Source organism: Bubalus kerabau, chromosome 9, assembly GCF_029407905.1.
Source record: "Bubalus kerabau isolate K-KA32 ecotype Philippines breed swamp buffalo chromosome 9, PCC_UOA_SB_1v2, whole genome shotgun sequence".
Classification (NCBI taxonomy): domain Eukaryota; kingdom Metazoa; phylum Chordata; class Mammalia; order Artiodactyla; family Bovidae; genus Bubalus; species Bubalus kerabau.
The window spans coordinates 39,570,288-39,582,698 of NC_073632.1; the positions used below are offsets into that span (position 1 = coordinate 39,570,288).

Here is a 12,411-nt window from a genome sequence, read left to right on the forward strand (position 1 = left end):
ATCAGCTATAGGAAGATTTGTTTTTATCAAAAATCTAACTTGTTGGAACATCTTAGGATTAATTATTATACATATATGTTAAATTATTTCATTATATTACATTATATTTTTAAATTAAAGAACAAAGAATGTCAAAAAGATTTTTCCATAAAACAAGAAGCACCTTCTAGAAACTTCCTATTCAGAAAAGATTTTTGCAATTTAATTTTTAAGAACTTATAGCTTTATAAAAACATTTATTCACCACAGTTTTCATAAAAATATTGTCCCTTTTCCTTTGTAATCCTGTTTATAATTATCATTATATTTAATTTTAGCACATCTATGTAAAAGTTAAATCTACCCTTTGCTAAAAATGTTATTTTAGAAACAGAGAAATTCAAGCAGTCAAATAAATTGAAGATTTTTTGTACTTTGGGGGATGTCTCAAACCAAAATCAAGTTTTAAAAAATTATTTGATGCTAAAGATTTTATCTTGAAACATTTTACAAATTGTCAAAGATATAGAGATATAAGCTCTAGAAAAGGAAAAATTAAGAATTAAGTTTGCAAGCAAACTTGCAAGAAGTTAAAAGGGAGTTGCTTCAGGACTAGCTGGCCACATAAGAAAACACAGCAAATATCTGAAGAGAAAAACTGCACCAAATCACTAAGGTTGCTAAGTTTACATTAGACTATTCATAATGAGAAAACAGCAACTTTATCACAATCATTGCATTCACAAAGATCATACGTCTTCAGGTAGGCAAGGCAGGGAGTCTGGATTTACAGGAAGTTTTATTATTTGGAAACCAGAACAGTCTCCTTTATTTTTGCTATATATGAGGATACAAAGTATTGTGATTCCAACTGTAGAGTATGTATGGTTTTGAAATCAGGGCAAAGTCTTATATTTCACTTCTACAAAATGTACATTTTTACTTATTGAACATTCTGTCCTCCTTCCTTACCATGAATACACATAGTTGGTTTTCAGGGTTTTAATGTGGTTGATTTAGTTGGTATGTCTCTTCAAATACCTTCTCTGTGAATTTTTTTTAAACTTGCTTTAGCCCAAATGTGAGCATTCCCACATGTTTTTTATCCTACCTAACGCGGACTGGCGCCCTTTAATATGTATCCCATAATCAACCACCCATGCTAATTTCTTGGTTTAACCAGTCATTAAAAGCAGGCTTCACTCTTAATAAACCTGTTTCATAAGAAAAACATGTAGTAAGAAAGCAGTCTTAAAATAAGCTACATAAAGGCAAACACAAATAAATATAATAGTCACTGTAAAAGATTTAAACACAATATTGTTCAGTCATGTCTGACTTTTTGCGACCCTATGGACTGTAATCCACCAAGCTTCTCTGTCCATGGGATTCTCCAGGCAAGAATACTGGAGTGGGTTGTCATTTCCTCCTCCAGGGGAATCTTCCCCACCCAAGGATTGAACCCACCTCTCCTGCATCTCCTGCATTGCAGGCAAATTCTTTACCACTGAGCCACTGGGGAAGCCCCAAACACAATATAGATAAATAAAATTTAAGGTGTTTAGGGGAAAAAAATCATTTTTAAGTCCATACACTAAATTTTAAATGTTTCCACCGCAGGATATGGGTTAAACTCAAATTGGTTTGGTATCAAAATTAAAGAAATAGCATTAGATTTATAACTTCCTTTCTTCATCACTTTAACATGCACTTAAAAGTAGATTTTATTGCTTCTCTGGAATACTTAGTAACATTAATCTTAATGTTTCTAAATATTTTGTGGTTACAAGAAATAATTCGATAGTTGAAATAATAAAGCATTCCATAAAAGATGATCATAAAGAGACAGACCTTAATTCCCAATGATTTAACTTTCCAATCTATCTACAAGTTGTAGTTTGAAACAAAAATTACCCTTCCATTATTAAAAATGAAAATTATTGTTTTCTTTTTCAGTCCTTCTAAATTTTGTTACCCTGCTTGGATATGCTGCACTCTTCTGGGCATAGAATTTCACAGCAGTTATCCCCCAAAAAGCCATACAGTTGGCTTTATCGAACAATAATTTCCCATTAACAAAAACTTTAGGTGTATGATTCATTTTACACAAAACAAATACTGTGATGATGGTTAAAATGAATACTAAAATGAAATCTGTAATAAGGATTTTTAAATTTAATTTTAGATTTTTTCACAGAGTCTAAATCCTGAGAACAATTATGCTGTGGGCACCTTCCTGAAAGGTGTCAGCTGTTTCCTTTCTTCTAAAGACAAGCAGAACCATCTAAAATCACCTTTCTAGAGAAACATGCTGGATAGAAGATAAGCCTGCTAACAACTAGCTTTCAGAAGTGGGAAATGGGAAGTTAGTCAACTTTCTCCTCTCTGATAACCCTTTATTTGCAGAGCAACAGGGGAATTACAAACACGTTTTGCAAAATAATGCTGTCTAGAAGACAATCTCTGTTGGACCAAGTCCTTATTTCCCTGGAAGTAGTCAAATCCAAGTCAATTTCAACAATGTTGAAATTTATTACTTGAAGCTATGGCAGCATAAAACTTCTTTAAGTGGAAAATACGACCAACTTGTATGAGGTAGGTGAATTTTGAAAGTGGGAGTGGGTGGGGGAAATACACCACTTTTTTTTTTTTTAAGGGGGAGAGGATTCAGTCGAAGATTTCGGAGCAACCACAAAACCATTAAGCCTCTTAGGTGAAAGGATGTTCGACCAAAGAGCTCAAAAGCTGAGCTCAAGAGCTCTCCAAATCACAGCCTCTCATCAAGGGACTTTTGGCTTAACTGATACCGAGCACTGGCGGAATCCCTGCTTTGGGTAAAGAAGAGAAACCACGCTTCATAGAGATCTGGCAATTCTTGGCAAGACCCTGTCCTTCAAGCCCTCTGGAGCGGGCCCCGCACGGCCAGGCGCAGGTCCGAGAGGGCAGCCGGGAGGTCCCGCATCAGCCCAGGCGCCTCCCCCGCAACTCGAGACCAGCCATCCTCTGGGACCCGGGCCCGAGGCCAGAGCGGGATAAACTCCCGGACCCCGGGTCCCGCCCGCCGCCTCCGGCCCATGGCCTCCGCGGAGGGTCAGACTGCCAGGCTTCTCGCCGCCTCTCCCGCCCGCCTCGTGCCTCAGGGGCCCGGCTACCTCCCCGCCCCCGGCCGGGCCCCCGCGAGGCTGCGCTTCCCGTAAACTCCCCTCCCGGCACGGCCCCCCTCCCCGCCTCGGCTCCTCCCTCGGGGGGCCCTGAACGGCGCGTGATTGGCCCGGTCGCGCCGTCACTCTCCGGCCGCGTCACCGCCCTCGTTTCCGACCGCCCTGAGACCGGCAGTGGTGTTAGTGCTCGCGGGGCCGCGGCGGAGGGTGTCGCGCTGCCCTGCTCGCTCCGACTCGCCCGCGGGTCGGCGCCCTAGCCCATCCGCGCGGTGCTCGGGGCTGCGGGGAGGCACGCTCAGACGCCACCTGGGAAGCGGAGAGACAGCTGGTCCCAGCTTCGGGATGAGGAGCTGGAGAAGTTGACGAGTCCCCCACCGCTACCCCTGCTGCGCCTCTCCCGCGCTGCCCTCTGCAAGGAGGTGACCGCGCGCGGCCCTGCTCCAGGTGTGCGCGGGACACCCCGCCCCCCAGACCCGCCAACTTCACCCCTAAGTCCAAAGAGTGGGCTCTGAGGGCGGTGCCGGCAGCCGGACTCCGGACTCCGTGCCGGGGGAGCTGTCCTGGCGGCTCTCGCGGCCGTCGGAGGGTGGAGACCGGTGGAAACTTTATCACCATCCTGGTTAATTACTGTGTTTTTACTGTTTCTCTCCCCGCAGGGGCTGCAGCGAGAGGTCTGTCGCGCGCGCGTTGTTTGCCAAAGGAGCCGCCTCAGGGAGAAGACCCTGAGGGGAGTTGTCTCCCCGGGGGAATACCTGCAGCCCGGGCGGGGGGTTTGGGCGGCCTGGATGCTCAGGACGCAGCCCCGCGGCCGCTGACGCCCGGCGGCGGCGAAGTTTGGCTGCTGAGCGGCGCGGCGCGAGGCCACTGGACAGCGGGCGACCCGGCGGCCGGGGCGGCGGGCGCGATGCCCGTGGGGGGCCTGTTGCCGCTCTTCAGTAGTCCGGCGGGCGGCGGCCTGGGCGGGGGGCTCGGCGGCGGCGGCGGCAGCAGCAGCGGCAGGAAGGGGTCGGGCCCCGCCGCCTTCCGCCTGACGGAGAAGTTCGTGCTGCTGTTGGTGTTCAGCGCCTTCATCACGCTCTGCTTCGGGGCGATCTTCTTCCTGCCCGACTCTTCCAAGCTGCTCAGCGGGGTCCTGTTCCACTCCAGCCCCGCCCTGCAGCCGGCCGCGGACCACAAGCCCGGACCCGGGGCGCGCGCCGAGGACGCGGCGGAGGGGCGCGCCCGGCGCGGCGAGGAGGGCGCTCCGGGGGATCCCGCGGCCTCCCTAGAGGACAACTTGGCCAGGATCCGCGAAAACCACGAGCGGGCTCTGAGGGAAGCCAAGGAGACCCTGCAGAAGCTGCCCGAGGAGATCCAGAGAGACATCCTGATGGAGAAGGAGAAGGTGGCCCAGGACCAGCTGAGTAACAGGGCGGGGTTCAGAAGGCTGCCCCCAGTGTACTTAGCACCCGTGAATACAATCGGGGCGATTGACCGGGAACCCGCCGACGCCGCCATCCGCGAGAAAAGGGAAAAAATCAAAGAGGTGAGTGCACCCAGCTAGAAATCCCTCCAGACCCGCGGTGTTTTTCTGGGAGAAATGACAGACGTTTGAAACTCTTAACTGTGTGATATTATAGTGTTGGGGGTGGGGGGCGGAGGGCATGTCTGTAACAGTGTGGGGAGACAGGGAGGTTTTCCACTTACACCATATGCAGTGTCAAAGGCTCTTTCACTTCCCTTTTATTGTCAAAGTAGATGTGACCAATTAGGATCTGAGGTTGAATCCCGTTGTTTTTAACTTGCATGCTCGAGTGAGCATAAACCACACGAAGTAGGTATTAAATACATGGGCAGATCCTGTGCAGACTTCCTCTTCCACTGGCCAATACGTGGTTAATCGTCCCTGAAAACAGCAACAGTGAAGGTCCCAAACAGCCTTCTAATAAAACATGGACGTGGGTTTGGAATGAAGCTTGAATGTAAACGCAAAGCATCGATCACGCATCACAGAAATGTTCCAACAGCAAGCCAGCCCAGCCCGCGTTCAGTCACGTGGCCCCATTCCGCCAGGTGGCATCCTGTGTGTACTTACAGACTATAAAGGTGAAACTTGAGAACTTGTTATCATAGGGGGCACACTGTTGTTTACTTTTCACAAAATGAAAAAAAAAAAAAAAAAAATGTAAAAAGCCAGCCTACTGCTTCTTGCATTTCTAGTGTAGCTAGAAAAAGAGTATTCCATGTGATGCAACAGGTTTTCCTCCACAGCAGCACAATGATGACAGACTTAATCTCGGGCAAACATGGACTTTGTTAAGTCTTTCATAATTTCTTTCCTTTAATTTTCGGTTGGAACTTGAAACATATGGTCAGTTTGTGCTTAGCTTGAAGCTGAAGAGGACCTTAAAAATCGTTTCAGACTATCATTTTAAAAATGAACGTTGAAGGGCCCAGAGCCCCAGAACCAGTTAGTGACTGAGTCAGGACTTGAAGCCCAGATTTCTTGTCACCAGGCTGTCTGTGGACAAGCCTCCTTTCTCAGCTACTCTTCCCTGTGAAACTATACCATTCTGGATTTTTGCACAATCCAACGACTGTAGGAACCATGTTAAAAGCATGTTACCCCAAATTTTGATTCCAATTCCTGAAATACACTATGAATTTTCATTTTTTTAAGTTTCACAGGGTTTGAAAATAAATCCTGTGTTTTGACATTGGACCAGGTACTCAGGAAAGGAAGCTTCCTGATTCCCCCCCATTTAAAGAGCATAAAAAGAGTTTTGAGGTTGTGAAGAGGTACTTAGCCGAAGTGGCTGCAAATTGGAGGTAGCTTGATCATTCTAGAATTTGTGACTTTCATATGACGACCAGCTGAATTTGGTTAAGCTGTAATTGAGCAAGTTAAGATGGATTTGGGCCCCTTTCAGTTTACCCTAGGCAAGCTGCCTGCAGTCATCCCTCCTGTACCATATAGCCCATCAGCCTTTGAACTATGAGACCCTTCCTCAGGCATAGAACCTTCCCAGACTTGGGGAAGTGGGTTGTACTCCCTGTGACAACTTCTGTCTAGCAGTTTTCCTTCTCCATGAAACTCTTCTCCCACTCTCCAGGAAGATGGAAAAAAAGCTCTGCTTTTACCAGTCATCTCCCTCTCCTTTTCATCTCTCAGCCTCCTTGAAAATATCCCACCAAAACCCATAGATAAATTAGCCCCAAATCTGTATCTGTTTATGTTTTCCTTAAGTTTGAAGTGGTGTAATTCACATTTCATGCCTCTGAATTCCTATGAACTGACAGTTAGTGTAGATCACAATTGTCCCAGGATATTATTTTAAATATTATAGATCCATGGATGTGAAAAAGCTATTGGTACCGATTAGTACTGAGTAAAAGTGCATTTAGACCAGAAGCACTGGGACAGTAGCAGTCAATTCAGGACAGAATATTAACAGTATGTGTTCCTCACGTATCTGTTGCTATTAGATCCACCGTTATCTTTGTCTGTAGATAAAAAGGTCTTAATTAACCATGTAAAGGAAATTTATGTAGCCTTCTGTATCAGTGTGATGCTAACATCTTTGTACCTGGATGTTTTGAAACTGCCCAGTCTTGCATAAAGTGGTGGAACTAAATGGATTCTTTAAAATTTCATGTTGCCCTGAGAACCAAGGTGGGTAGGAAGGTGGGGGTAGAAAGCCAGCATGATTAGCTTCAGTATTTAGTCAAAGACTAATGGAAAGAAATGTATTATGGTTTTTCATCAGATTAGTTCAGGCAGATGTGTTCGTTTGTAAACCAAAAAAAGGTTAACTCATACTATTATAAAGCTATGCTGTAAACATTCAGTTTTAGAGAGGGAAGAGTGGTTGCCCATTATGAATGGACTTCAACTTGATACATTTAGATTCAGTTTCAGGTACCATGTATGCCTTGTCATGAACCAATGGATCTTTGCCTTGATCTTAATTTTTATTGTTCCTGTTTTTTCTAGTTCTTTTTATTTACTTAGGTTCTCTATCACACCTGGAGGTACTAACAGTGTTATAGGTAAAATTTAGAAAGTATTGATATAAGCAAGTCTTCTAACATATTGGGAGCTTGGACTATAATTTCTGAGCCAAACTTTCATATTGTAAATTTGGTTTAAAAACAGCCAGTGATTTTTTTTGCCAACGCAGTTGTGTTACTGGTATTGTGGTAAATTTTTTCAAAATTTGTGTTAAGGGGAAACAATCTTTAATTTCAAATAGGATGTTTATTGCCTAGCACCCTTCACAAAAAGTGCTAGCTACATGCTTTCTAGTACTGACTGGATGGATGACAAATATTTGTCATAAAACTTAAAACTGAAATTAAGACATCCCCCCACCCCATGAAAACTTTGTAAATAAATCAACTCTGGGACTTCCATGAAATTTATAATATACACATAGTATGTATTCCCACGAGGCTGATCTTTTTAAAATTGTGCTCAAGTTGCCCTTAACTTTAAAAAGCAAATGAAGCACAGAAGTGAAAGAACACCGTGGAATTTTTAGAAAAATAGTAATTTGCTTTTCTACCCCAACATTTTTTAAAATCAGGAAGCTTTTAGGGGGAGTCTACCCAAAGCATCTATACTATCCTTTAGAATTAGAACCTTAATCCTAATTTAGAGTATGAACTTTTCCCCCCAATTTTGTGTAATTATGGGGACGGTTTCTGAGTAATAGGGCCTGAAGACAGTCAAACTATCAATGTGATCCCTCCCTTCTTAGACTGGAACCCCCTCCAGTCTAAGTGGGATGGGAGTGGGGAGGCTGACAGCCAGGTTTGGGTCTATCAAGCACGGTTTTAGGACCAGGTAACTGTTGGGTCACAGTTTTCTTCTCTAGGTTTCTCAAAACAGGCCTTAGTTTTTAATTCCAGAACTGTTACATAATTAAAAGTTGAAAGCAAATTTTCATATTGATAGCTAATGGTGAGGATATATTTTTATGCCTGACACACTAGCCTTAGGTTGTGCATGAGTCTATAATTTATGTTAACTACTGACAATTAACTTTTATTAAAAATCAGACATAGGAATAATCTACCTTGACATATTAAAACAAGACGTTTTTATTTTGAAACTTATTTGTATGAGTAGTAGTGTGGAAAATAATATTTGCAAAATAATAAAGGCCACAATTTGAAGACCTGACTCTGAAGGAGCTTGGATGCCCTTGGGTTACCTTGCCTGTTCAGCTCACCAAGTTCTGAAACACACCAGACATTGAACAGGAGCAAATGCAAGATTTTCACACTCTTAGGACCTTCCTCAGAGCAGGTAGCGGAGAAAGCAATGGCACCCCACTCCAGTACTCTTGCCTGGAAAATCCCATGGACGGAGGAGCCTGGTGGGCTGCAGTCCATGGGGTTTCGAAGAGTCGGACACGACTGAGCGACTTCACTTTCACTTTTCACTTTCATGCATTGGAGAAGGAAATGGCAACCCACTCCAGTGTTCTTGCCTGGAGAATCCCAGGGACAGGGGAGCCTGGTAGGTTGCCATCTATGGGGTTGCACAGAGTCGGACACAACTGAAGCGACTTAGCAGCAGCAGCAGCAGAGCAGGTAAGTCATGGAGCATTTGTAAAAATTTCTCTCTTTAACAAGTAAATGAATAAATTTAAGATTTCAGCAGTGTAAGTATTAGAGTAGATGCTGAGTGTTGAACATTAATATATGTACAAAAGCAGGAAAAGATTGTTAATGGATAATCAGTTATGCTCAGCCTAATTTTCTGTAAGCTACTGATAACTTGTTTGGGAGGAGTATTTTTCTGTTACTGGGTAACTTAACATTCATATAAAGGAGCTTTATATAGGATCTAGAACCTAGTTAATTCAGTGGAAAAGAGGTTAAAAAAATGCATTTTCAAGTAAATGCATCTTTATTTCTTAAGTGAGCTAATAAACCACTTTGAGAAATTTGTGTTGATGATTCACATTTGTAAAAAGTGTCTTTGGATGAGTAAATTTGTTGGACTTCAGCAGCTTAGTTAACTTATTTGTATTAAATTATATAATAAGCTATGGTAATACAAATTCATTATCAGAGCGAGTTTAAAGCATTGGTCTAAAGGTCAGACAGGAGGAAACCCATCAGGTCAGTATGAGTGATGAGGGCTATATATACATGGGTAGATCAGCACTGCATAGGACCCTTATATCTCATAACCCAGTAGAGAACCTGTGGCCTTTTTAGTCCTTTATAACCTGCTGCTGCTGCTAAGTCACTTAAGTCGTGTCCAACTCTGTGTGACCCCAGAGATGGCAGCCACCAGGCTCCCCCATCCCTGGGATTCTCCAGGCAAAAACACTGGAGTGGGTTGCCATTTCCTTCTCCAATGCAGGAAAGTGAAAAGTGAAAGTGAAGTCGCTCAGTCATGCCTGACTCTTCGCGACCCCATGGACAGCAGCCTACCAGGCTCCTCCATCCATGGGATTTTCCAGGCAAGAGGACTGGAGTGGGGTGCCATTGCCTTCTCCGCCTTGATAACCTACAAATCCACAAAAATGTGTTTGTCAAAGGTGAGTTTTGGTTGGTCACAATAGGAGTAGCTCCCCTGCTGGGCTCCGTGGATACCATGACATGCCTTTCCCCTAAGGAGACAGAATGATAAAGGACAAGCCAGTGTTTGGTATTTTAAGAAAGAGATTCTTTCTTTGGGGGAAACTAAGTCTTGACTTTTCCCTCAATATTCTTTGTCTTGTGTAGTAGTAAATAATTGAGCTACCTCTAGTCCCCCACCCTTTACTACTAAATATGTTTAAAGGTCCTTCAAACAAGTCTGCCAAATTTTTTACTATTACCAAAAAATGCTATGAAAATAACTCTGATTTTTGAAAGTAAACATGGAGTTCAGTTCAGTCACTCAGTTGTGTCATACTCTTGTGACCCCATGGACTGCAGCACGCCAGGCTTCCCTGTCCATCACCAACTCCCGGAGACTTGCTCAAACTCATGTCCATCAAGTCAATGATGCCATCCAACCATCTCATCTTCTTTCATCCCCTTCTCCTCCTTCCTTCAATCTTTCCCATGTGCTCTAAGCCATAAAATATTGTATCTGAATGAGACTTTAGAGATAGCTACAATAAAGGCAGCTGAGACACAAAGATTGCCCTGAAAATCATTTTGCTAGTTAGTTAGTGGTAGAGTTGAGCATGGAAGTCCAATCCTGGTTGAACGTTGCTCATTATCCGGACATGACCTGCCTCCTAAGTAAAATGTCAAGGAGGTGTATAAATTGACTCTCATATTCATTATTTGCAGACACTAATGTCAAGTAACTGCAAAACATGTACAATCCTGTAGTACTATAACTTTGGTCTCATATGAATTATGTTAACTATTGTAATTTAAAAAAAGATCTTTACTAGGGGCATGGTTAAGAAGGCCTCTTCCTTTTAAAGCCATCCTGGGAATTTTGATGACATCTTTTTCTCCTTATGAAGATACCTGCAGGGAAACAGAGGCATTAGTAATCACTCAATTGGGCATTCTTTACAAAGAGAGCTGGGGGAGAAATTTAAAAAAAAAAAGAGGAAAAGGGTGTACCAGCGTGGGAGAGTTCTTTCAAACCATAAATGTAGGTGCTGTTTTGATAATGCATAATGCATAACAGAAGAATTGAAAGTTAACCTGAAGAAGTATATATTTTTTCTTTTCTAAATTGTGAAAGTATGATAACACATTTGCAGGAGACTTGGAAAATAAAGAGCAATTATATATAGTTCCACTATGTATTATAATTATTTCTAAAAGTAGATAAATTAAGATTTTTAGTTGGAGTTTCAGTTTCAAACTCTCAAAAATTAATAGAACGGATAGACAGAAAATTAGAAGGATATAGTAGACCTGAAAAAGCGCTATGAATCAATTCAGTGTAATTAAGATTTATATAATTTTCACACAACAGAGTACAAATTCTATTCTAGTTCCCATAGACTATAAACCTGGAGACACTGGGACATATCCAGGGACATAAAACAAGATGCAAAATTTTCATGGTCTAAAGATATTGAAATCATATAGTCTGTTCTCTTATCACTATGGAATTATGTTAGAAATCCATATCGAAAGATATTTGAAAATAACCCACATATTTTCACGTGCAATGTGACAGTTACCAAGAGCGATCTGTACTTAGCCATTGAAAGCTTCAATAAAGTTATAAGACTGAAAAAACGAAAAGGGTGATTGCAGAGAAAAAAGGATTTAAATGAGAGGATCAAAGGATCAAAATGAGAAATTAACATAAAAATACTTAACCCCATGGGTTTGGAAATTAAATGTTTATTTTTAAATAAGTGTATCAAAGAAACCATAACAAGGGAAATTAAGAAAGTGTTTGTGACAGAATAAAAATGAAAAGAGAAGTTATCAGAATTTGTTGCATGAGGCTGAAGCTGCTCAATACAACTAAATGCAATATGGAATCTTGTATAAGGTATGAAAACAAATAAGGGACAATAACATAAAGTTTTTTGATATTTGAACAAAATCTTCACTTTATAATACAATGTGATACAATAATACTGTATCACATGTTACTTTCCTGGTTGTTTCTTTTTGCAACATAGTATTTCTTCATATTCTCAGAATTGGATTCGAAGTTTCAAGCCTCATTCAAAAAAAAATTTTTTTTTAAATCACCAAGATAATAAGCTTTCTAGACTATTAGCAGTGATACTAGATGCCAGAATAAATGGAACTATATCAAAGTTTTGAGTGAATATAAATTAGAAATCTAGCACTCTGTTCATAGTCAAACAAGTAGAATCAAAATGTAAATTTTTTAGCAAGGCAAAAATTCGTAATTTTCTAAAATATATTGTGCATGCTATTTATGTATGTATATGTATACAAAAGCTTTCTGTTACACTTGATGTAGGCTTGAGAAAGAACAACAAAAAAGAGAGATGGAGAAATTGGAAAACATAAACAAAATAGGAGCACTGAACGTGAAATAGAAAAAAATGAAACAAACTAGATAGTACTAAAAGATAATCATATAGTCCAGTAGTTTTAAACATGGCTGCTCATTAGAATCAGGTCTGGAGCTTTGAAGGAAAAACAATACCTGTGCATTTGTATTTTTCAAAATATTCCAAGATAATTCTAATGTGCATCTGGATTTAAAAAAGCAATTACAGGTTTTTTCTCTTAAATGGTAGTTTTGGGGATATAGAATTTTACTGATTTCTGTTGATTTGGTCTTCCCGGGTGGCGCTGGTGATAAAGAATCTGCCTGCCAGTGCAG

At 41.7% G+C, this 12,411-nt stretch overlaps 1 protein-coding gene across 3 annotated transcripts in view; it reads left to right on the plus strand.

Annotated features, from left to right (window-relative positions):
- Positions 1-2,282: 2,282 nt before the first annotated feature.
- MAN1A1 (mannosidase alpha class 1A member 1) overlaps positions 2,283-12,411 on the plus strand; it is a 174,329-nt gene continuing 164,200 nt past the window's right edge. For 2 of the 3 annotated variants that reach the window (XM_055535049.1, XM_055535051.1), the window contains exons 1-2: positions 3,323-3,584; positions 3,797-4,665. In XM_055535049.1, coding sequence (XP_055391024.1) covers positions 4,045-4,665 — 621 coding nt within the window. In that variant the 5' untranslated portion in view covers positions 3,323-3,584; positions 3,797-4,044. Of the gene's footprint in view, positions 2,575-3,322; positions 3,585-3,796; positions 4,666-12,411 lie in introns of those variants that run through there. The other variant, XM_055535050.1, reaches the window with a different exon arrangement.